At 46.7% G+C, this 26,059-nt stretch overlaps 1 protein-coding gene across 1 annotated transcript in view; it reads left to right on the top strand.

Annotated features, from left to right (window-relative positions):
* The window catches only part of SLC5A11 (solute carrier family 5 member 11), a 57,472-nt gene continuing 35,233 nt past the window's right edge, over positions 3,821-26,059 (top strand). Inside the window, exons 1-5 of the mRNA XM_018040994.1 lie at positions 3,821-4,115; positions 13,729-13,887; positions 16,539-16,610; positions 23,227-23,331; positions 24,999-25,058. Of these exons, the coding sequence (XP_017896483.1) occupies positions 13,753-13,887; positions 16,539-16,610; positions 23,227-23,331; positions 24,999-25,058 (372 nt within the window). The 5' untranslated portion in view covers positions 3,821-4,115; positions 13,729-13,752. The remainder of the gene's footprint in view (positions 4,116-13,728; positions 13,888-16,538; positions 16,611-23,226; positions 23,332-24,998; positions 25,059-26,059) is intronic.

Below are 26,059 nucleotides of genomic sequence, written 5' to 3' on the forward strand. Positions count from 1 at the left end.
TTAGTGTCTGCAGAATTCAAAGTTATCTTATTACGTGTATCCCTGGAGGAGGAACAGGACCCTGCCTTATCACTGCACCATTGTTTGGTTGCCATTTCCCTGTTCATTTCTTTGTTCCTTTGTTGTTGTTTTTGGTCCCTAAGTCTTGTCCAACTCTGGGGTCCTGTGGATGCCAGGCTTCCCTGTCCTTCACCATCTCCCTTTGTTCCCATAAAATCATCAATTACTGAGACCTATTCAAGGGTGAGCATTATGGCCAAGCTTAGATCACAAAATGGCTTAGACCAAAAAGGGTTCTTTTCTGTCAGGAAAGCCATGCCCGGTTCTCTCTCTCCAGTGAATCCCTACCTACCCTCTCTGCTTACAGTAAGAAAGCATCACAATTTGTCCATTTTTCTGTTGATCGACACCGAGCTGTTTTTCCCCTTTGAGGCTATTGTGAGCAAGGCTGCTCTGAACATTTGTGTAAAGTCTTTGTGGAACTTATGCTTTCATTTCTCCTGATAAACAACTAAGAGTGGAATTGCTGGGTCATAGGCTTCCCTGGTGGCTCAGATGGTTTTTAAAAGAAAAAAATCTGCCTGCAATGCAGGAGACCTGGTTTTGGGAGGATCCCCTGGAGAAGAGAATGACAACCTACTCCAGTATTCTGGCCTGGAGAATTCCGAGGACAGAGGAGCCTGGTGGGCTACAGTCCATGGGGTCACAAAGAATCAGACAAGCCTGAGCAACCGACACTTTCACTACTTTCAGTCAGCCATCCCCATCCCACCCCACCCGTCAGTTCTCTGGAGAGAGACTGTCCAGCTCAGGAGACTCAGTGTGACGTGCAGGCCACTGTTAGCAGAGATTAGTCCTCAGAGATGGAAAACCACTTCACATGGGACCTGCATTAGGCCTGCAGGAAGGAAAGACCGATGTAAGAGCACTAGTTTCCCCTTTCCACCTGGGACCAATTAAGGTGTCAGTTTGGGGATACTGGGCTCAGTATGGCTCAGTGCCAGGGCAATTTAAAAATATATCATGGCTTCCCTCAAGCAAATTACTCAGTGATAAAAGTGGTGGAACGAACTAGAGAAGGGTAGAGATTGGAGAAGGAAATGGCAATCCACTCCAGTATTCTTGCCTGAAGAATCCCATGGACAGAGGAGCCTGGCGGGCTGCAGTCCATGGGGTCGCATAGAGTTGGACACGACAAAGCAACTAGGTAAGAGGGTAGGAATATGCTAACTTCATAAGAAACTTCCAAAAGTTTCCCCAAAGTGGTTGCACCACCTTCTCTCCTATTCTTTTTTAAAAAATATTTATTTGGCTGTGCAAGGTCTTAGTCGGGGCATGTGGGATCTTTAGTGGCGGCATGTGGAATCCAGTTCCCAGACCAGCGATCAAACCAGGGCCCCCTGCGTTGGTGAAATAGTTTGGTGTCGTTTCAGAGGAGGGGCTCCTAAGAACTCCGGTACCATAGTTCTTTATGTCTCAGTGTTGAAAAGAATTGACAGAGAGGCAAAGTGATAGATAAGCAGTGATTTATTAGAATAGGATGCTTGTGAAGGTTACAAGTGGGCGACTGAGAAATGCTGCTCCCTGAGAATTGAGGCTAGAGTTTCATAATCAAACGGAAAGTGGGAGGTGGCAGAAGAGCTTGTTTGTCTTGCTTCCATCATCAACTCCTCCTTCAGGTTTGAGTTGGTCAGCCCGAGCTGGTCAAGCTAGTTCTACAAATTATTGTGGGTAGTTCAGTGGTAAAGAGTCCTCCTACCAGTGCAGAAGACTCAGGAGATGCTGGTTCAATCCCTGGGTCAAGACGATCCCCTGGAGAAGGAAATAGCAACCCATTCCAGTATTCTTGCATGGAGAATCCCATGGACAGAGGAGCCTGGTGGGTTATATAGTCCATAGGGTCACAAAGAGTCAGACACAAATGAGTGACTAAGCAAGCGTACACGTGGTCAAAATGTTGTTTTTCAAGTGTGCAGAGAGGTTAGATCCAGGGGTCATAGACTTACTGAGCTTACTGGGCAGTATGTGGGTTTCATGCCACCATTTTTTTTCGGGGGGCGGCGGGGGGGACATGTCTCATGATCCTGCTGCGTGGTTTTGTTGCTAAGCAAGTCAGCTTGGTTTTGTGGTTGAACAAACCTGCCCTCTTGAGCGATCATTAACTTATAGGGGTCTCTCATATTTTTTCTACTTACACTCCCCTCGTAGAATTAACTATTGAATCACCTACTTTGTCCCTTTACACTGTCCCTATCTTTGAGAGCGCAGAGTCTCAGCCACTGAACCACCAGGGAAACCCCATCTTCTATTCTTTACAGTATCAAACGAGAGCCAAAGAAGCTGGACAATGAGAGAAAATGTAGGAAGCGAGGTTCCAGGGACCAGTGGGCGGCAATCAGCCCTCACAGATAAGTAACCATGAGGCTACAATTCTGGACACCTTATTTTTCCAGAACGATTAGAAGGTCTGGCCCCATTTGGCCTGTGTTCCCCCAGTTGGAGCTGAGCTGTGGCTGGGCCATAGCTCTCTGACCCACCACAGTGCCGTCTGGCTCTCTTGCTCATCTGTGTGCTTTGTAGCACTGTAACCGGAGAACGTGCCCGTGACCCCCCAGACATGCCCCTACGAAGTCAGGACTGGACCTCGGGTTGATGGAGCCTGTTCTGCCTTTCTGGTGTTGAGTCTGTGGTGACAGGCTCAGGCTGTCCATTTCCCGGCTGTCTATCCTCCAGTCCCCCTTCTCCGATTCCAGCTGTTCCTCTGTCCATCTTTCCCTCTAGGCAGGCCCCCTGTTCATGCTGATGTCAGTCCAGTTGCTGAGTGTCTGTGCATCCAGGCCGCCTCTGTCCACTGAGGTTGTTTCTAAGCCACCTCCACAGGCTCTGGAAGGAAACACTCTGGGTTCAAACCCCGGTTCTGCCACTCACAGCTGGTGACCTGGGCAAGCCAGTCACCCATCTCTACCTCTGTCTTCTCATCAGTAAAATGGATATAATACTATCAGTCCAGGAGGCTTGTTGGAAAGACCAAGTGAGCAGAGATGTGGAAGAATTTAGAATGGAGCCTGGAGCATGTTGATTCTCACCATGCTTTCTGAACTGCTCTGAGCCAGAGGCTGCCCCCACCCAGGGCCAAGGTCAAGAGAAGGAGGCTGGAGGTGGCCTCTGTGGTGGAGGAGGGGGGTGGGCGGCCAGCACCCTGCTCTAGCCAGTGGCTGTCCTGCGGCTGTGTGGAATGGCCAGATCTTCAGATTGTTATAGTAAACTGGGAAATCCAGAGTCATTCAATCTCTTGTTTTGCAAAGGCTAGTAACTATCTTTTTTCTTTGAAAAAAAATTTTTTTTGAATGCTCTGAGCATCCAGTGCAAGCTTTCCGCGGTCCCCTACTGCCTGTCCTGGTCTTGTGGGCCCCTGGCCACCGGCTCAGTCACTCCTGACAACTCCTCTGGGCTCCAGGCGCCTGCCTTTGTCCTGCCTCGGTCTGGAGAGCGCAGGGCAAAGGAATCGAACAAAGGTGGTCACTGTTACTGGTGCTGTCCCAGCGGTGGGGCCGCCGCGAGTGCCCTCCTGGGACTGTCCCTCTGTCCCCTGCGTCCCCTGCCAGCCTCTCCCCTCCCCCGCCTCCAGCTCGTCCCAAGCCCGCCTGTCCCCAGAGCGGAGGCGGGCCAGTGGCAGAGTGGGCAAGCGGGGCAGGACGCGCCCGGGGCGGCACCCGCTGCCCGCCCCCTCGTTGCCATGGGCCCCCCACCAGGTGAGGAGGTGGGGCCATGTGGGCGGGGCTCAGGTCAGCCCATCTTCCCCTCCGGGGCCTGCTCAGAGTTCAAGTTCAAGTTCAGGGTTGGGGCTGGCCCGGGGCCTCTCCTACCGCCCTGGGGGAGATCATTGACGCTTCCTCTAACCCCTGCAGTAAGCCCAGGCTGGAATTTGGAGTTTGACCTTCGAGGAGCCTCTCTCAGCAGGCGGGGCCGGAGGGAAGGCCACCGTTGTCCTTTCAAACTCCGGCTGCGAGGGAAAAGGAGCCCAGAAGGTTCGCCCCCCTCACGGCCAGCTCTGTCTCCTTCCGCCTCAGACGCCGCCGGTACCCAGAGCAGGTGGGCCCTGCACCCAGAGACAGGTAAGATATCGTCTGCCACCCCCGCAGCCCCCAAACTGATACCCATTCTGCACACGGGGGTGGGGGTCAGGTACTCCGGGGACCGGAGGCAGCACTGGCCAAAGACAGGGTAGGGGGCGCAGAGCTCCTCTCCTGGGAGGGGGCGGTCCTGCCCCAAGCACAGGGATGGAGGCAGCCCGAGCACCAGGCCATGCCGGGGTCCTAGACCCTCCACTTACCCGGTTTCAGGCTCCTGGGGTGAGCATTTCTCCTTATCCGTCAATTCACAGTGTGAGCCTCAGCACAGCCCAGCCCACAGGTGTAGTGGACTCATGAGGCCCCAGGAGATAAGCAGGTGCGAAAATACCTACATAAACAGCGAAACACTGCCGGGGAGGGGTGGGGGGTAGGGGGTGAGGGGGTGAGGAGATGGAGGGGGCACTGCCTATGACTTCCATGCGGCTGCTGTTAACTGCAAGCAAATAGGAGTCACTGGTACATGGCAGACACGTGCGGAGAGCTTTGAGTGGTGGAACGGAATGGCTGGCCCAGCCACCCTAACTCACAGCAGAGACCATGACGGAAAGAAACGTGCCCAAGGCTGCACGTTTCCGTGCAGCTGCGAGCTTATCCACCAAGTCTGGTTTTCAAAAGGTGTCTTCATGACGATTCTGGGGAGCAGGTGGGGGAGATGCTCTCCTTCACTGGACATCTTGAGGATATGTCTTTGGGTGGTGGTCGGTGAGGGGGGGTGTCACAATTTTGTGTGTGTGTGTGTGTGTGTGTGTGTATCTTAGTTCCCTGACCAGGGATTGAATCTGCGCCCCTTGTATTGGAAGCATGCAGTCAACCACTGAACCGGCAGGACAGTCCCAAGCTGGGTCACAATTGCGAGTATTCAGCAAAGGCTCAGAAAATCCCCCATTTGTCTGCTCAGTGCATGGGGATCACAGGTGGCGCTAGTGGTAAAGAACCCACCTGCCGATGCAGGAGACATAAGAGACCTGGGTTTGATCCCTGGGTCGGGAAGATTCCCCTGGAGGAGGGCATGGCAACCCACTCCAGTATTCTTGCCTGGAGAATCCCATGGACAGAGGAGCCTGGTGGGCTCTAGTCTACAAGGTCACACAGTCAGGTATGACTGAAGCGACTCAGGACGCACGCATTGAGTGCCTGCTCAGAGGACACAATGTGAGCGAGACAGACAGAGCTCCTGCCTTTGCGGAGTTTACAGTGCAGTGGGAATGAGTGGTAATGAGAGAATCGTACAAATCAAATGTCCTGCTAGATTCAACAGTGATGGGAAGTCGGGTTTGTTATGATGGCAAATCATCCAACTTAGACTGAAGCCAAGAGAAGACTCCTCTGGGGCTGTGACAGTAGGGTGCCACCCGAAGGATGAGTAGGAGTTCGCCAAGCCAAGAGTGTAGGGAAGAGCATGCCGGGTGGGGGGAACAGAATGGCAAAGACCCTGAGGCAGAAGTAGCATCCATGGGCTAGAAAGAAGACCAGGGTGAGGTGGGGCTGGCAGAGCAAGTCAGCAGGCGCTGAGATGCTTTGAGCAGGAAAAGGAACCCATCTGATTTATGTTCAAAGATCTCTCTGGCTTCCACGTGAAGGGAGTGGATTCCAAGGAAGCAAGAGTGGCACTGGGGAGGCAAGATTCTTCCCCTGCACTAGACACCAGTGATAGTGGCTTGAATAAAAGCAAGAGAAGTGAAGTGAGAGGAAATAGATGGAGTCCAGCTCTGCTTTGGACATACAACAGAATGGAGTCACAGGTCAATTCTGGGAGACTGAGATTCTGGGAGGTGAACAAGAGACACTATAATGCCTTTTTTGGTATGTTTGCCAGGTCTAGCATCTTTGGTGCTTAGACACAGTACCTGGCGTGTAAGATGTGCTCACAGGCCACTGGATGAGTGAATGAATGCAAGAATGAATGAACACAAATTTGAATGAATGCAAGACTTGAGGATGACTCTCAGACTTCTGACCTGAGCAGCAGAGTGGGCGAAGTTGCCGTTTAGGGAGATGGAACGGACAGGAAGCCCTTGCAGATCACCATCTCTGTGCTGGATGAGTTACCTTTGAGATGACGGCTGAGACTCCATGAGAGATTCCATGCCGGCACTTGGATGGACAGGTCTGGGCTCAGAAGGTGCTCTTTTGATATCTGTTCTCTCTAGGAGTCATGAGACAAGGTCATCACTGAAGTGGGGAAGGGGCTGGAGAAGAAGCCTCACACCAGGGTCCCTTGCACTCACACCTGTTAACCCCACAGGGACTCTTTGTGGAAAGCTGTCAGGCCCTACCATGCCCATGGTTTTCTTGCTAATGACCGGGGAGGTGGCTCTTTCTAGCAGGAGGGGACAGTCCCAGCCTCTGCTTCAGCCCAGAGATGCCCGGAATCTGTCCTCTGGTCTCTTTCTAGAGACCTGTTCCTAACAAACTGTGTGGCATTAGCTGTCTGAGCAGGCCAGAAGTGGTCCTCCTTCTGTCCTCTCTTCTGCTGTTTGAGGCTCTGATGGCCCCTCTCAGCCTTTACAGTACTGACCCCCTCCCTCTGATGGGGCTGCCTCTACCATCATTTTGAATTTGAGCCAAAGGGCAGGCTAATGGCTGAAGAAGGGGCAGTTACCTTCACAGGGGAATGGAAGAAAAGGGTGTGAGGGGTTGCCAGCCCCGAGAGGTGCAGCCTGTGTGGGCCCGTGTGGTAACCTCTGCAGTTTTCCCTGCTAAGGGTCCACATGCTGAGCGGTAGTTGAGAACCTGCAGATCAAGCCCCGGTTGGAAGTCCCAGTTCAGTCATTTACCAGTGGCGTGACCTTGGGGCCCCAGCCTGGGCTTTCTATGGGGTTAACCAGAGACCTGACCTCTTAGGGGCGCTATGTGCTTAAAATGAGATTCATACATGTAGAGGCCAGGATCTGCATGACCACAGACTCCATGCTCTTTTTTTTTTTTCTTTTTCTTTCTTTTAATGGTTTTGCGAGAAGAATGTGTTGGGACTTCCCTGGTTGTCCAGAGGTTAAGACTCTGTGCTTCCACTGCAGGGGGCTTGGGTTCGATCCCTGGTCGGGGAACTAGGATTCTGCATGCTGCTCAGAGTAGCCAAAAAGTAAATATAAATAAATAAATGCTTAATGAAAAAAAAGAAGACGAGGTCAGACCTAGTAGGTCTGATCACATTCTATAATGAACTTGATTAATGCTTTTAGCAAAACTGTGACATAGGCCTGATTAATATCCCCATTTTATAGATGCGAAAACTGAGCCTCAGAGAAGTTATTTGCTCAAGATCACAGAGCTAGTGAGAGGTAGAGCTGGGATTTGAACCGGGCAATGCAGTTCTAACATCTTTACAGGTGACTGAAGTGCATCTATTTCCCAGGGAGTTTTTAAAAACTCCAATAATTAAAATTTGTAACTAGACACTTATTGTCATCTTTAGCCAATGCAGAATTCTTCCCTGGTTTCTTTCTCTGTCTCTCTCATTCTCTGTCCCTGTAATGTGTTTGTTATTCTTCAGCAAATAGGCCTGCATCCTGGCAAAATAGTTGGTACTATTTTTCCCATCAGCATGTATCCATATTTAACATACATGTATGGTTTTATGCTGTAAATCTTGTTTCGTTTGTCTCTTTTTCTTTTATTATGAAATGTTTCAGATGCACACACATCGTAAAGAATAATGTGGGGGGCAAAATAACGTATCCCCACCAGTAGATGCACACAGAGGAGCCAGCCTAAGAAACCCAGATGCAGTGAAGACAGTCAGAGCCCCCACCCTGCTGTGGGGATGCTTGCCCATCTTTGCCTAGCATTGGGGCTCGGAAAATTTCCACATCTGCTTTGGCAAGTTATGTAAGCGGCCAGAAGGAAAGCATTGAGCAGCCATCTCTGCTTGCTGAATTTCCTCTGTTCTTGGGCCAGTTGGCAGCTGTAAGGGCAGGGTGTTCTTGCAAACAGGGCCGTTGTTAGAATGCCTGCTTTGCATAGACTCCTGTTAACCCTGGCCTCCCACAGTGTGGTTCCGTTCTTGGAGGTGAAGCCCTCTGTGGCAGTGCAGAGGGTAGCTCTGGGCATGCAAGGGGCTGCAACGGGCTGGGTGAGATCTCGCGAAGTCGGGGACTGGGTGAGATCTCGCGAGGTCGGGGACTGCGGACGGGGGCCGGGTTCACTGTCTTCACCACTTTGTCCCCCGGGGCCTAGCACAGAGCCTGCCACCCAGCTGGTGCCTAACAAATGTTTGTGGCAAAGATACAAGTAGATGGAGGGGAGGATAGAAAGAAGGAGGGAAGGGCAGAGAGGAAAAAAGAGACAAGTCAGTATAGGGTTACAATGAGCTTCAATTCAGGACCCGAGTTCGAATCCCACCTCTGCACTTTCTATGACCCAGAGGCCAGTGGCACAGCCATGACCTGAACCCAGCTCAGTCTTACTTCACGGTGGCTCCATTTCCCACCTGTAAAATGAAAGTATAACCTGGGTGGCCCAGTGGTAAAGAATCTGCTTGCCAATGCAAGAGACTTGGGTTCAATCCCTGGTTTGGGAAGATCCCCTGGAGAAGGAAATGGCAACTCACTCCAGTATTCTTGACTGGGAAATCCCATGGACAGAGGAGCCTGGTGGGCTACAGTCCAGGGGGTCACAAGGAGTCAGACACAACTCAGACTGAACAATAGCAACAAGTGTGTTTGCCTCACCGGGCTGACCAGGATGAGTAAGAGGACCAATGCAAACTGAGTTCCAGGCCCACAACTTCAATAAATAGCTTTAGAGATGATCCCTGTTGCAGTGATGGCTTTGCTGTACGAGGGCATGAGGAGGGCTCCCCTGGGACATGTGGCCAAGGCTCCAGCACTTGGGTTCTGCAGCCTCTCTGGTCCATGTTGCAGCTCCTATTCCCATCCTGAAGAAAGCCGTACATCCTGGCCACCGGCAGGGCCCCACCTCCCTGGGACTCAAGAAGAGCCTGGAGTCAGTGCCAGCCTGCCCAGAGCCGGTGATGAATGGCTTGTTTATCTGCTCCTGCCCCTCTCGGTGCCTGGCAGGCAGAGGCCTGGAAGGGGCAGCTGGGAGCCGGGCTGTGGACGGGGGAGGGCTGGCTCACCATTCTGTCTAATGCTCCTGCTTCCTTCCTCTCCTTCCTCCGTTTCAGACCTGCGGAGTTCTAGGACAAGCCGGCCCACTCCCCAGTTCAATATAAATTTCCACCTTAAGCTGCTTTCTCCACTCTTAGTCCTCATCTTCCTCAAGTCCGTAGTTTTGGAAGCAGCAGGGTACTTGAAAGTAGTTGAAGTGTTTGAAAATGCAGGCTCTGCACCCTCCTATGCGGTTGCTGGGAATATAAATTGGTGTAACCACTATGGAGAACAGTATGGCGGTTCCTCAAAAAGCTAGAGTTAACATATGATCCAGCGATCCCACTCCTGGGCATGTATTCAGAGAAAACTCGAATTCAGAAGGAGGCATGCAGTATTCATAGCAGCTCTGTTTACAGTAGCCAAGACACAGAAGTGTCTATCAACAGAGTGGATAAAGAAGATGTGGTGTATATATACACAGTGGAATACTACTCAGCCATAAAAAAGAATGAGATAATACCATTTGCAGCAACATGGGGGGACCTAGGAATGACCATACCAACTGAAGTAAATCAAAGAACACCTACAGGTGGAATCTAAAAAAAAAATGAGCAAATTAATCTACATATGAAACAGAAACAGACACAGACATAGAAAACAAACTTATGATTACCAAAGGGAAACGAGGAGAAATGAATTAAGAGCTTAAGATTAGTAGATATACTACTATATATAAAACAGACAAACCACAAGGGCCTACTGTATTGAACTATCTTCAATATCTTGGAGTGACCTATAATGGAAAAGAATCTGAAAAAAGATATATATCACTTTGCTGCACACCAGAAACTAACACAATATTGTAAATCAGCTATATTTTAATAATATTTTTTTAAAAAGGATGGTCAGGGAATTCCCTGGTAGTCCAGTGGTTAGGACTCCATGCTTTCACTGCTGAGGATGAGGGTTCAAACTAAAATCCCACAAACTGCATAGTCAAAAAAAAAAATTGAAAAATAAAAACAAAACACACAGTTCTGCAATCAGATCTGGAATTGAGCCCCGCCTTGGGCACTCGGTCATGCGACACCACTTCCTTGTCTGTGGAGTGGCGGTTAAGAACACTGCTTATCCAAGAAGGGCTTCACCCTCGAGTCAGACCTTAAGGACCATCTAGCCCCCTTGTTTTCAAGCCTCCAAATCTGCCTCCAGGTTAGAGCCTCCTTTATGAATCTCTGCTTCCACCCTTGGGAGCTCTCCGGCAGTCTTCCCTTCCCACTTTCTCCTTGCAAGTTTTCTGGTTCAGTTAGGTTATTAACCATCCCATTGGACTGATGACAATGATCGTAGAAGCTAAGCTTGACTGAGGCAGGGAGGGCTGAGGGATGACCTGGGATGCAGTTTGGGCTTCTGCTGCATACTCCTGCCTTCAAGCTGGGTCAGTGAGTTGGGCTTGCCTGATACTGGCTGGTCCATCTTCCTTCCTTCCCTCCTTCTCTTGGTTGTCCATTTTGGATCAGTGTTATGGATCAGTGGTTGTTTGGATAGTCTCACAGGTCTGAGAAGCTGTGAGCATCCTCTCAACAGAAGAGCAAGGCCCAGGCCCAGGGAGAGAAGTTCAGTACTGCACTTGCTGTGGGAAGGGATGTTAAAGGTTATTGAGCGCCCCCCTGAGGCATCTTCTCTAAATGAATGTCTCTAGTCTCCTCCTGGGTTCTAAGGCAGTGCTTTTCAACACAGGAGACGTTTGTGGCTGCCACAGCTGTGGAGAGGTGCTGCTGGCCTCGAGTGGTGGCTCCCAGGGATGCTGCTAAACGTCTGCAATGCACCAGGCAGCTCCCCCATGACAAGGGATTACGAGATCCAAAATGCCAGTAGCGTTGCAGATGAAAGGCTTTAAGAACCAGGAATGTGTCACCCAGGTGACCAGGCTACTCCACCTTTGGGCGTTTCTGGTTAGAAGCAGGAAATGGCTCCCCAGTTCTTCCCCTCTCTCAGTTAATCTCCAGGTTCTCTCAGTTCTGCAGCTTCCCTGGTGGCTCAGTTGGTAAAGAATCCACCTGCAATGCAGGAGACCCCGGTTCGATTCCTGGGTCCGGAAGATCCCTTGGAAAAGGGATAGGTTACCCACTCCAGTATTCTTGGGCTTCCTTGGTGGCTTAGATGGTAAAGAATATCCCCACAATACAGGAGACTTGGGTTCAATCCCTGGGTTGGGAAGATCCCCTGGAGGAGGGCATGGCGACCCACTGCACTATTCATGCCTGGAGAATTCCGTGGACAGAGGAGCCTGGTGGGCTATAGTCTGTACGGTCGAAAAGAGTCAGACATGACTAAGCAATTAAGCACAGCACAGCACGCAGACTTATCTGCAGTTTGCACAAAACAGTGTTCTGGGCTTTCTTTTACATTAAAATCACAGACAACTATATTCTATATCTTATAATAACCTATAATGGAAAAGAATCTGAAAATATTTATTACTTTGCTATATACCTGAAACTAACAACATTGTAAATGAACTGTACTTAACTTTTTTTAAAATGGTTTAAAAAATGTATCGGCTTTTTATTTTATCGGGGCTGTCTCTGATATTTCTCAGAGGGCTCTACCTTAAGTTAAAAACATGGTATATCATGGGAGTTGTTTGGATTTCTTTATAACGTTTAAAATCACAAAGCATTTTTTTTTCAGATTTAAACATGGTTAAATCTGGTTTTCCTCTGTAGAGTCATACTTTATTCTGTGCTTCTGAAATCAAATGGATTCCAGTTCTCTTATTTCTCTTAAATTCAAAGCTTACTCAGTGTAACAGGTAAAAGGATCTTACTCCCCCTTTGTGTCAGATGGAGCAGTTATATGTTGAATTTTCCATCATTTTAACCATAAATTGCTGTTCTTTTATTTCTCTTTTATAATGCAGCTTTATATTGATTTTTTAAAATGTGTGTAGGTAGGTAACATTATCTATGAGTTTCATTTCAGTATTCAGTAAAAAGAGTATTATAAAATATTTGTTATAGAAAGAGGGGATAATATCTGAAGATGATGATATCTGCTTTCTGTAGAAAGAAAACTACTGACCTTACAGAATCCTTTGAATGACATCAAAGAGCTGGTCTAATGCCTTCATAGATAATGAGCCTCACCACCCACTTCCCTGCTCCCAATCTTAATCCTCAGGAAAGAATCTGACGGTTCCTTAAGCATGACATGCTTATTCACATCTTAATGTCTGTGGATACTGTTGCCTTAGCCTGGAATGTACCCGCATCCCTGCTCATGGCGTGTAGGACTGCCTATGCATTTTTCAAAACCCAGCTCATATACTATCATCTGTTTTCCTCCGTGTAAAATTAGGTGGTCTTTGCCTCACTGCCTACTGTAGAAAATTAGTAATAGTAATAATAGCAGCTATAATTTACTGAGCACAACTGTGTGTGGCATTGTTCTCCACACTTCACCGGTGCTAGATCGCAACGATCTGTGAAATGTTGCCTCTTATTGTCCCATTTTCTGATGGGAATGCAAAGAACTAGAGAAGTTAGGGAATTTGTCCAAGCTCTGGGGGCCAGTAAGGGGTGGAGCCAACTGGATGACTGGTAGGCTTGAATCCTTAATATGTCTGTCATTATACACACCCACTTGTATGAAACATCATATTGTGTTATTATCTATGAGTTGAGTTACCCCATTATTGGGCTGCCTACTTTGCAAGGTTATAAACACTTTGGATGATGCCTGTCATGTAGCAGGTGCTATATAAATGTTTATTAAATAAACACATTTCAGCTTCCCTGCTGGTCCAGTGGCTGAGAATCCACCTTCCAATGCATGGACGCAGGTTCCATTCCTGGTCCTGGAAGATTCCACATGCCACAGGGCAACTAAGCCTGTGGGCCACAACTACCAAGCCTGTGCTCTAGAGCCTGCGAGCCACAAATACTGAAGCCTGCACACTCTAGAGCTGGTGCTTTGCGGCAAGAGAAGCGACCACAGTGAAAAAAGCATGCACTGTGAGGAGAGAAAGCTCACTCGCAACAACGAAGACCCAGTGCCACCAAAATAAAAAATAAGCACAAATTTAAAAATAAATAAACATACACATGTTATGGGCATATCCAGCAGTGACACAAGATAGTATTGACTGGCTGAGCCTTAGACAAAATTGCTGGCTTGACTCTCACCCGGCTGCGAGGTACCAGGGAAACAGACTAACTCGGGTGTCCTGTTTTTCTCTCACTCCTGGATACGTGGAAGAGGGTGGTGAGACATCTGTATTACTTAAGCTGTTTATTTTTCTTTGTATTTTGCCAAGTGAGCGGTGGGGCTGGTGAACATTAACCGTAGATTGGATGTGACTTCCTTGTAAATATTGGGTGAATGAGAGAGAGAACGGATGGATTTGCCCTCCTGAGGTCTGTCTCCATCACACATCTTTCCGCATGTGTTTTCCTGCTTGGTTGCCCAAGGAGGCAGTTACAGAGAGGGCGGGAAGAGTGGCACCGGGTCCTGGCATGTGACACACATTTGCACTTCCACAGCGTTGCAAGAGTTCGTTCAGGACCATGGAGAGCAGCACCAGCAGCCCTCCACTCACACAGTCAGATCCCCTGGAGGTGTTTCCCCGGAGGACGCTGGAAGCAGGTGACATCGCAGTGCTGATTCTGTATTTCCTCTTCGTCCTGGCTGTTGGACTATGGGTAAGTCAAGTCAGAGGGAGAGACTGGCTCAAGGCCTTACAGTAAGTAGAACTTGATTCTTTTTTATCTTTATCTTTGGCTGCACTGCATGGCTTGTGGGTTCTTAGGTCCCCAACCAGGGATCACATCCATGCCCCGTGCAGTGAAAGTGTGTAGTCTTAACTGCTGGACCTCCAGGGAAGTCCTAAGACTCAAAGGTTTTCAAGTCAGACAGGATTGGGATCAGGATTAGGGAGTACAGGCAGAGTTAGAATAAGGGTTAGAGTTGCTGGGAACCTGTATTTTCACAAGAGAATCAGGAGACTCTGATGTAGTACTGGTTTGGGGAGCCCCGGATTTAGATGATCCCTTTTAGCACAAGGAGTTCTTTACTCTTGGAAAATACTTCCTGTGTCAGGATTCAGCAGGAATGAGCTAAAGTGTCTGTTTGCTATAGTAAGATCTTTTGCAGGGATGAAAAGATATCATTTCATGTCATCTCCCATCCAGTAAGACTCCTCTTACCAATATCTGCACCCAGAGCTGGGAGAAGTTACAACTTACCACTTAGTGGTTTAAATGTCTCTGTTAAAGTACCTTTAGGGCCAAGAAGCTCACTCCTAAAGAGCTCTGAAGTCAGGCTGACCTGGGTTTGAGTTCTCAGTCTTCCTCTCTGTAGAAATATGGCACTTGATAAGGGACTACTTCTGAGCCTTGGTTTGTTCACGAATCAGATTGGCTTGATAACATCAACCTCATAGAAACTGAAAGTGAAAGTTGCTCAGTCCAACTCTTTGTGACCCAATGGACTATAGACTGCTAGGCTCCTCTGTCCATGGAATTCTTCAGGCAAGAATACTGGAGTGGGTTGCCATTCCCTCCTCCAAGGGATCTTCCCAACCCAGGGATGGAACCTGGATCTCCTGCATTGCAGGCGGATTCTTTACCATCTGAGACACCAGGGAAGCTCTCACAGGAGTTGGTGAGGATTAAAATGAGATGATGCTTCAAAATGCTTACTGCAGAGCCTGGCACATTGTGAGTGACTGAATGAAAGTCACTCAGTCGTGTCCGACTCTTTGCAATCCTCTGGACTGTAGCCTCCAGGCTCCTTTTTCCATGGAATTCTCCAGGCAAGAACACTGGAGTGGGTTGCCACTTCTTCACAGGATCTTCCCGATGCAGGGGATAGAACCTGGGTTTCCTGCATTACAGGCAGATTCTTTACCGTCTGAGTCACCAGGGCAGCCCCCTGGTACATAGTACTGATACTCAATAAATGACATCCACTGTGGGCTGTCACAGACAAACCATGGTCTAAAACTCAGATGTCTAGGGGCACCTAGTAGGTTATGTGTGAGGCAGGGAGTTGTAGGGGGGTGTTGACTTGAAGAGTTTGTCTCCTCTAAGGGATTCAGATGAAAATCTTAAAAACCAGACATCAAACAGGGACTTCCACATGGACCAGCAGTTAAGAATTTGCCTTCAAATGCAGGGAACACAGGTTCTATCGGGGGTAGGGGAACTAAGATCCACCTGCTGTGGGGGGACTACGGCCGTGCACCGCAACTACTCAGCCCACGTGCCACAACCAGAGAGAAACCTGGGTGCCACAACCAAAACTGCACACAGCCAGAAACAAAGAGATAAGTAGCTATTAAAAGACAAACCATGGGCCAAACAAAACGTATCTGATCTAAAAAGTACAAGCTAAAAAGAAGTAAAAGGACTTCCCTGGCTGGGTGTGGGTTCCATCCTTGGTCAGGGAGCTAAGATTCCATGTGCCTCATGGTCAAAAAACCAACCAAACAAACAAAAAAAAAAAACCCACATAAAACAAAAGCAATATTGAAACAAATTCAATAAAGAATTTTAAAAATGATCCGCCTCAAAAAACAATCTTAAGAAAAAAACCAAAAAGAACAAAAAAGTAGACTCACAGATATAGAGAAGAAACTAGCGGTTATCAGTGGGGAGAGGGGAGGAGAAATACAGGAGTAGGGCATTAAGAGGTACAAACTATTAGGCATAAAATAAGCTGCAAGAATATATTGCACCATACAGAGGATATAGCCAGTATTTTATAACTATAAATGGAGTACAACCTTTAAAAATTGTAAATCACCTATAACTTGCATAATATCATACATCACCTATACTTTTTTTTTGAAGGACCTGAGAGGCTTTTTTTTTTTTTAATTTAAAAATTTTTATTTTGGGGCCTCACCACAGTGCATGTGGGATCTTAGTTCCCTAACTAGGGAAGTAGAAGAAAAGAGTCTTAGCCTCTGAAACACCAGGGAAGTCCCTCACTTAAAAATAAATAAAAATTACAGTTACGGGAATTTCCTGGTGGTCCACTGGTTAGCACTCCATGCTTTCACTGCTGAGGGCCCAGGTTCCATCCCTCATTGGGGAACTTAAATCCCACAAGCTGCATGGTGCAAAAAATAGTGAAGTAAGATAGTTCATGCAAATAATGGCCATAGGAAGTATTGCTCAGGGACTCTTACAAAAACAAACAAACAAAAACCCAAACCAAACAAACCCCCAAATATATTTGATGTCTGGATCTGGCCTGCTGGACTCCCAGGTTATACTCTGGGACTAGACCATCGGGGATGCCTCTGATTGCTAACGTTTCCTTTACCCACTGCTCTTCTCTGTTTCAGTCCACCGTGAAGACCACAAGAGACACCGTGAAAGGCTACTTTCTAGCAGGAGGCAACATGCAGTGGTGGCCAGTAAGTAGTCTTTGGTTCAATTAAAAGACACTTCAAGTCCCAATACTCTGTCTAGCCTTTGCTTTCTCGGGACTCTCTGGTGCCATGTTGTCTGGAAGTCACAGTCTAAACTAGAGAAGACTTAGCTCCAACTCGAAATTGTTTGAACAGAAAGAATCCATCAGCTCTCCCAAGGGAAAAACCTAGAGTTGGTCTGGTTTCAGGTATGGCAGGGTATAGGGGCTCAAGTGATCACTGGGACCTGGTTTCTCGCTCTGTTTGTCCCATCTATCTGTCTTTCTATCAATCTCTGTCTCTCCATCTATCTGCCTGTCTATCTGGGCTTCCCTGGTGGCTCAGAGGATAAAGAATCCACCTGCAGTGCAGGAGACACAGAAGATGTGGGTTCGATCCCTGGGTTGGGAAGATCCCCTGGAGGAGGAAATGGCAACCCACTCCAGGATTCTTGCATGGGAAAATCCCATAGACAGAGGAGCCTGGTGGGCTATAGTCCATAAGGTTGGGAAGAGTCAGACACAGGGCTGAGCGATGAAGCACACACATTTATCCATCTACCCATTATTTGTCTAACACCTATCTATCTCTATCAGCTTCTCTTCTTCTGGAAGGGTGCCATTCACAAACAAGCTCAACTTCATGTCAACAAGCTCAACTTCATGGCCACTGCTCCAGACTTTCCATCCTCTGTCTCCAGCCTAGCATGGGAAAAGCACCTGCCTCCATGGCAGGATCCCTGGAAAATATGTGTCCCAAGCCCATCTCTGTGTTAGTCACTGTGACCAAGGTAGTTAGCTGTGTTAAGTAACTCAAGCCTGGGTCACATACTCACAGCCTTATCTGGAGGGCATGGAGCCTACTCTGAGGCATATGTGATGAGAAATAAGAAGGGCTAGACCCTGAAGGACAGCTGGAGACCATTACTGAGACAAGGTGGAAAGCATGTTGAGAAGCCAAATAACAAATACAACAGCCCAATTAGTATTCTCTATTCAAGGGGAGCTAAAGGCATTGCTAAATACATTGTTGTTGTTCAGTCTTTCAGTCATGTCCTGCTCTTTGTGAGCCCACAGACTGCAGCACGCCTGGCTTCCCTGTCCTTCACCATCTCCTGGAACCCGCTCAAACTCATGTGTGTTGAGTCAGTGATGCCATCCACCCATCTCATCCTCTGTCCCCTTCTCCTGCCTTCAATCTTTTCCAACATGAGGGTCTTTTCTAATGAGCTGGCTCTTCGCATCAGGTGGCCAAAGTATTGGAGCTTCAGCTTCAGCATCACTCTTTCCAATGAATATTCAGGATTAGTTTCCTTTAGGATTGACTGGTTTGGTCTTTTGCAGTCCAAGGGACTCTTGAGAATTTTCTCCAACACCACAGTTCAAAAGTGTCAATTCTTCGGTACTCAATCTTCTTTATGGTCCAACTCTCACATCCATACATGACTACTGGAAAAACCATAGCTTTAACTGGATGGACCTTTGTGGAAAAGTAATGTCTTTCTTTTTTAATGCACTGTCTAGGTTCATCATAACTTTTCTTCCAAGGAGCAAGCATCTTTTAATTTCATGGCTGCAGTCACCATCTGCAGTGATTTTGGAGCCCAAGAAAATAATGTCTGTTACTGTTTCCATTGTTTCTCCATCTATTTGAAGTGATGGGATTGGATGCCATGATCTTAGTTTTTTGAATGTTGAATTTTAAGCCACCTTTTTCACTCTCCTCTTTCACCCTTGTCAAAAGGTTCTTTAGTTCCTCTTCACTTTCTGCCATAAGGGTGGTGTCATCTGCATATCTGAGCTTATTGATGTTTCTCCTGGCAATCTTGATTCTAGCTTGTGTTTCATCCTGCCCAGCATTTTGCATGATGGACTCTGCATATAAGTTAAATAAACAGGATGACAATATAGAGCCTTGAGGTACTCCTTTCACAATTTGTAACCAGTCTGTTGTTCCATGTCTGGTTCTAACTGTTGCTTCTTGACCTGCATACAGATTTCTCAGGAGGCAGGTCAGGTAGTTTGGTATTCCCAACTCTTGAAGAATTTTCCACAGTTTGTGGAAATACATACATGCACACATACGTGCACACATGTGTACACATGCACACGCATATATGCACACAGGCCTCTGCTTCATGGGTCCTGAGTAAGGAATCAGGAATGATCATTTTATTCATGATCTTCTATTATAAGTGTTAAATTTCCCAAATAAAAAGAGAAGACATTTCCCATTTGCAGGGAGTCCAAAAGATATAAGATACAGAGAGATTAACAGGTATCTGAGCCTCTGGTCTATAACAATGTCTGAAGACAATGACCACACTGTTCTCAAAAGATACCAAAAATGAGCTCTGCATTGTATATTCAGTGAATTCATTAAAACAGTTCCCTGTCCAGCACTGCACCAAACAGAGGAGACATCACTGAGCTTGTCTTCACCCTCAAGGAGCCTGTAATCTAGTGCAGCGTTTCCTAAAATGTGAGCAACAGGTGCACCATCATTTTTCAGTTGTGCACAGACACAACATTGAATAACATCACATTACATTGTGGGAATATTGCCTTTCCTATTCTCAGTTAGTTCTCTTGGTTACATAAAAGAAGGTCACAATTTGCTACTAAGATGGCTTTACCGGTCTTTTAGCACTGACTAATCTGTGTTTAACAAAGAGAATGCAAGCTTCAGGGTAAGTAAATTTGGTAGTCTGGAGAACCTAGATCAAATTTAATAACTTTTTTTTTCATTTTCATTTTATTTGTATGGTTCTTTTCTATATAAAGCAAGCGATACTGGTTTTCCACGTAAAGTTGTAGATACATATATATGCCTGTATTATATTAATATATAATAATTGGTTAAATAATAAAATGTATAATCATATATATAAGTTAAAGAAGTCAGTATAAGGTTAAAATATAGAGTAAATACCAGTGCAGGTGTAGTGGACATAGAGATGGCTACAAAAGAAGTACTTACTCAGTGACTGAACTTTTTCTTTACAGTTTTTACTGAATTTGTTGTAATATTGCTTCTGTTTTATGTTTTGGATTTTTGGCCACGAGGCATGTGGGATCTTAGCTCCCCACACCCCATGCATTGGAAGGTGAAGTCTTAACCACTGGACCACCAGGGAAGTCCCGCAATGATTGAACTTTAAGAAATGCTGGTCAAATGATCTTTATCATGAGTGATGTTGGGCTCAAAAAAAAAAAAAATTCAGTTGGAATATAGCAGCTGACCTAAGTATGCCTGCTTTTGCATACTTATATCCATTTCTTTGCTCATATGCTTGGATGACCCTTCTCCAGGTCGAGAAGGAAAGGGCAGTTGTGGAACTTTCTTTGTTTTCTTCACTCAGGAGAAAGATGTCAATGGAAAGGAGGTGTGGTTAAGAGAAAGGGCTTTGGAACAAGTGCATCCATTAGGTATTGCTGCCTAAGAAGCCACCCACAAAGTTAGTGGCTCACAGTCACTACAGTGTATTATTTCTTTTTAAAATTTATTGTTTAAAAACTGAAGTATAGCTGACTTACAACGTTAATTTCTGCTGTACAGCAAAGTGACTCAGTTTTATATATATATATACAGTAGACACAGTATATCATATCTTTGTAAAAGATTAATTTTTTATGCTGCATCTTCACTGCTCCACTTGGGCGTTCTCTAGTTGCAGTGAGTGGGGGCTTCTCTTTGTTGCAGTGCCCAAGCTTCTCATTGCAGTGGCTTCTCTTGTTTCGGAGCACAAGCTCTAGGCACACAGGCTCCGTAGTTGCAGCTTGTGGGCTCTAGGGTGAGGACTCAGGAGTTGGGGTGCACAGGCTTTCGTTGCTCAGTTCCACAGCATGTGGATTCTTCTCAGACCAGGGATCGAACCCATTTCTCCGGCGTTGGCAGGCAGACCGTCACTCACTGTACCACTAGGGAAATCTCAGTGTATTATTCTAATGATTGCATGGTGCGAGTGGGTGGTTCCTCCCCTGCTCTTTAGCACTTTTGCTCTTTGGCTGCATTTAGCTGTTGGCTGGATGGGCTAGATGCCAAGACAGCCCCCTCTGCAGATGTGGCTCTGGTGGGGATGGCTAGAAGGCTGGGGCTTCCCTCTCTACATGCCCTTCATCATTTAGTGACCCAGCCCAAGGTTTTTACAAGGCATTTGACTCGAAAGGGCAAAAATGAAAGTTGCCGGCCTGTTGAGCTTGACCTGGAAGTCACACAGTGTCACTTTCACCGCATCATATTGGTCAAAACAAGCCATCGGCCAGTGCGGGTTCCTTATGGGAAGAGGGGAAAAGTCACATTTCAGAGGAACAGGCAGGGTGGTGTCATCGGGAATGGCAGAGTAAAGATCTTTGAAATTTCCTCCAGAGAGCTTTTTTTAAAAGAATTATTGAAACATGTATAATATCATATAAGAAACAAATCGCCAGTCCAGGTTCGATACAGGATGCTTGGGGCTGGTGCACTGGGATGACCCGGAGGGATGGTATAGGGAGGGAGGTGGGAGGGGGGTTCAGGATGGGGAACACGCATGTGCCCGTGGCGGATTCATGTTGATGTGTGGCAGAACCAATACAATATTGCAAAGTAAAATAAATAAATAAATAAAGCAGTCAAGTGATAAAAAAAATTTTTAGAAAGCTTATAAAAAGAAAAAAATAATAAAATAAAAATGATTGAATTATTTATTTACTTTATTCCTTTGGGGTTGCGCTGGGTCTTTGCTACGCACGGGCTTTCCTAGTTGCCATGAGCAGGGGCTCCTCTTCATTGCAGTGTGCAGGCTTCTCATTGTGGTGGCTTCTCTTGTCGCAGAGCACAGCCTGTAGGGCACATGGGCTTCAGTAGTTGCCGTACACGGGGTTTGTTGCTCCCCGACATGTGGAACCTTCTCAGGCCCAGGATCAAACCTGTGTCCCCTGCATTGGCAGACAGATTCGAATCCACTGTACCACCAGGGAAGCCCCCGTGTGTGTGTGTTAAGTCACTCAAGTCGTGTCTGACCCTGTGTGACCCTAAGGACTATAGCCCGCCAGGCTCCTCTGTCCATGGGATTCTCCAGGCGAGAATGCTGGAGTGGTTGCCACTTCCTTCTCCAGGGGTTAGGGTTAGGGTTAGGGTCTTCCTGACCCAGGGATCGAACCCGTGTCTCTCATGTTTCCTGCAGTGGCAGGCAGGTTCTTCACGAGGGAAGCCCCCAGGGAGCTTTAATTCAAGAAAAACCACTGAATCGCAATAAGAACAGGAAGCTTTGCCGTGTTTCACCTGGCTCTATTCCCATCCCCTTCTCTTCAGCTCTGCAGTAGTCTTGAAGACCAGTAGGTTAGAACAGGATTGGATCTCATTCAAAGCCCCATTCTCACATTATTGCCAGTGTTTTACTCTAGAAAGCGCCCTTTGTACAACTTGTCTTTATTTGATCCCAATCAATGATCACCCAGCATGAGCAGCTTTTTATGCAACGGTGTTAGTTAAAAAACCATCAATTTGACATTGCAGCTGCCTGAGCTAATAAGGGAATTACAATAGCACATTAAGTAGTATCTATTTAACACAAATCGCAACAGTCCCTAAACTGAACTACAGATTCAACACAATCCCTGTCATAATTCCATCTGCATCACACCCCCTCTGTTTTTGCAGAAATTGGTAAGGCAATCCTAAAATTCAGATGGAAACACCAGGGACCCAGAAGCTGAAGCAAACTTGAAAAGGAACAAAAAAGTTGGAGGATTTAGGACTTCTCTACCTCAAAATACTACCAAGCTATGACACTCAAGAGAGTGTGATAGTTACGGATCAATGCATAGAGTCAGATGAAAGCCAGGGACTAGAAAGTCAATGGACGGTACCACAGTTCCCTCACAAACAGTCCCCTCTCTTTCCCCCCCATCATCTGTCTCTATCTTTGTCTCTATCTGGTTCTGTCCTCCCTTGAGCTGCCTTTTTCTGCAAGTCTTCTTCATTCTCCTCTCAGAGTGGCAGACATGAATGTGCTATTCACCCCACTCCCCATCCCCTTGCCACACACACACTGCCCTGGGTTACATGCCCCCCAGTCTAAGGGACCAGCGAAGATGATTTCCCAGGTCCAGATTCCCAGAAGAGAGAATGTAATTGGCCCAACTGGGGCCAGGTACCCAGGTCTGTCTTATGTAATCAGTGAAGTCCAGGAACTGGGGTCCTCAAGAACTGTTCTGCTCACTTAGAGTTCTACTAGAAGGGCTCTCTACTTTGCTAAGTGAGAAGTCGAGCTGAGGAACAACACAGGTTTCCTGATTCTCATCCTGGAGCACTTTCTACAACACCTGTTGTCCTCCCTAACCCTGGGGATGCTGCATACAGTTGTTCAAGTTGTGCACTGTACAACCCTAGTGGGGGGCACAATTTACACTTTAGGCATCCTAGATATGCATATTTGTTATGTCAGTTTCCTAAAGGTGGAAGTAAAAGAGTCTTGGAGAAGAGGATTTTTCTAATTTGAAAAAAATTGCTAGATAAAATAGGGATGGCCCCACTTTCTCCTTTTGTCTTGGTTCCTTTGGAATATGGGAAGAAGGGGAGCGGGAAGAAGCCACCCCAGACCTTGGCTGCAAGATCTGACCTGTCCATTTCCCCACAGGTGGGCGCATCCTTGTTTGCCAGCAACGTTGGAAGTGGACATTTCGTTGGGCTGGCAGGATCAGGCGCTGCTGCAGGTCTTTCTGTAACTGCTTACGAGCTTAATGTAAGTATGTTTCCAGGGCAATGTCAGTTCAAGATTACCAAACAGGTGGATCCTGGGTGGGGGGCAGTTTTATGCACGCTCTGCTCTTCTAAATATGAGTGGTGCTTTATGAAGAAACAAGCAGGAGTCAGCAAGGGCACCCCTGGTTAGCAAAAATCAATTTGATCTGCAAGTCATATTGCAGGCTTCTCTGTGTTTGCTTGATGGGAGTCTGTAAGGCAAATATGTGTGTGAAGAAGGCACGAGTCTCTTCTGTGCAGATGCAGAAGATACAAGGTTTTGTGGGAGTTGGGGGTGGGGGTATTTCTGTGTATTAGATATCAATTCAGTTCAGTCTCAGTTCGGTCGCTCAGTCATGTCCGACTATTAGCGACCCCATGAATCACAGCACACCAGGCCTCCCTGTCCATCACCATCTCCCAGAGTTCTCTCAAAGTCACGTCCATCGAGTTGGTGATGCCATCCAGCCATCTCATCCTCTGTTGTCCCCTTTTCCTCCTGCCTCCAATCTCTCCCAGCATCAGAGTCTTTTCCAATGAGTCAACACTTCACATGAGGTGGCCAAAGTACTGGAGTTTCAGCTTTAGCGTCATTCCTTTCAAAGAACACTCAGGACTGATCTCCTTTAGAATGGACTGGTTGGATCTCCTAGCAGTCCAAGGGACTCTCAAGAGTCTTCTCCAATACCACAGTTCAAAAGCATCAGTTCTTCAGCACTCAGCTTTCTTCACAGTCCAACTCTCACATCCATACATGACCACTGGAAAAACCATAGCCTTGATATCAATTGCCCATCACAAAACTTATGTGGTTCCAGGGTTCTTGATCTTTTTGCCACCCTGCAGATACTCAGGAGATAAGACACACTCTCTGTGTAGCAGGCTCATTCAGGATATGATTTTTACCGATTGGGAGAGGATGCATTTATTAATAGTGATCTTCATCTTCATAACAACTCATTTTTTAAATTGCTTACCCTGTACCATTGACTTAAGTACCCTACATACATCATCATATTATGGGATTCAATTACGGATTAGAACCAAACTGTCAAGATTCAAATCTGGGCTCTAAAACTTACAAGCTGTGTGACTTTGGGCAAATTACTTGACCTCTCTGAGCCTCATGTATAAAACAGAGAAAATAATGATACCTTCCATATTGGGTTGTTGTGAGGATTAAATGACTTCATGCTTGTAAAGCGTGCCCAGGAATGTCTGGAATATAATAAGTGCTCAGTAAGCATCGTCTTATTGATTCCCTTGCAACAACCCAGTGGCAGCGCTGTTACTCTCATTGCACAGGTGAGAAAAATGAGTCCCAGAGACCTGTGTAAACTCTCCCAGCATCACCAGCTATTCATCAGCATGGCCTGCCTGACCTCACAGCCTTGTTTTAACTCCTGCCCAAGGAGGGGAGGGAACACAAGGGGACAAAGTGGGATATGCAAGGTTTAGGAGACATTAGCCCTGGGAGCCACTGCCCCACTTCATTCCCATGTTCTGTTTAAATATGGGGATGTGATGGCCCAGGGAGGGTGAGTTACTCAGTAAGTAAGAGATGGAACCAGAGGCAGACCAGACCAGGTTCCATCCAGACATCAGGAAATCCAAGTCGTCACCACAACGTGGGCAGGAGCTGAGTCCTGATTCTGTTTTCTTGGGCAGGGCTTATTTTTCGTGCTGATGCTGTCCTGGATCTTCCTTCCAATCTACATCACTGGTCAGGTGAGTCTGAGGGGGTCCAGGTGCTATGGAATAGGAAGATCCTTAGGCAGTGTCAGCCCTGCATTCATCCCTTCCCTCCCAGCAGCATCCCTCTGTCCTGCCAGTGGACATCCATTACACAGTCCCCAAGAGGTTGCAGCATTGGTGAGGGGTGACTCGTGTATTAATTAGGACAGTTAGGAACACTGTCCTTAGCAGTTCCCACCTAGTAATGATGGGACATTTTGAGTAATGACATCAAAGATACATATGGGGTATTCAGAGGCTGGAAGAAATGTGGGCTGAAAAAAATTTTTTTTGAAAGTCAAAACACGAAATTACAGTCTTTTCTGAATGTTTAAGCCATAACAGATTACTGCTTTCAACACAGACCCGCACACACACGATTCAGAAATTTTTTTTCTTCCTTTCCACCTAAAACTATAATAATTGAGTTATTTCTGGCTGATGTGATATGTCAAAATTTTTTTTACAAAATAGTAGTGCTATTAGACTCTTTGACTGAGGTAGTTTAAAAAATCACTTCTGCTGTTATTGACAGCTTTCTGCCACACATACCTTCTCGACTTTAATCCTGTTTTAGATATTCTACTAGGCAGACCAAGATCACACAGTATCAGTGTTATTCATCAAGTAATAACTGATTTTAACTTTTATTATGCAAACTAAAAATATATACAAAGTAGAAAGAACTACTTAATGATCAGAAAAATCATTGGAAAAAAATCACTCTGTACTGGAAGTAGTGCAATCTTATGCAAAGGCAGTGAGGTAGGAATAAATAAATTATCTTGCTTGGAGATAATACTGAGTCTAAAAGCATGGCTTTTGGTCGATGGGGAGCCTGGGTCTGCCCAGCCCCTACATGGACAAAATCTCTAAGGCAGAATATCACTGACTAGAAGTGAAGATCTCTAGATCAGTGGGTCTTTCTTGAGCATCTTGAATAGGAAGAAGTAAAGGATGGTGGAGAGGTAGGTCGGTTTAAAGGTAGGGTGGCC

This window comes from Capra hircus, chromosome 25 (assembly GCF_001704415.2).
Source record: "Capra hircus breed San Clemente chromosome 25, ASM170441v1, whole genome shotgun sequence".
NCBI lineage: Eukaryota > Metazoa > Chordata > Mammalia > Artiodactyla > Bovidae > Capra > Capra hircus.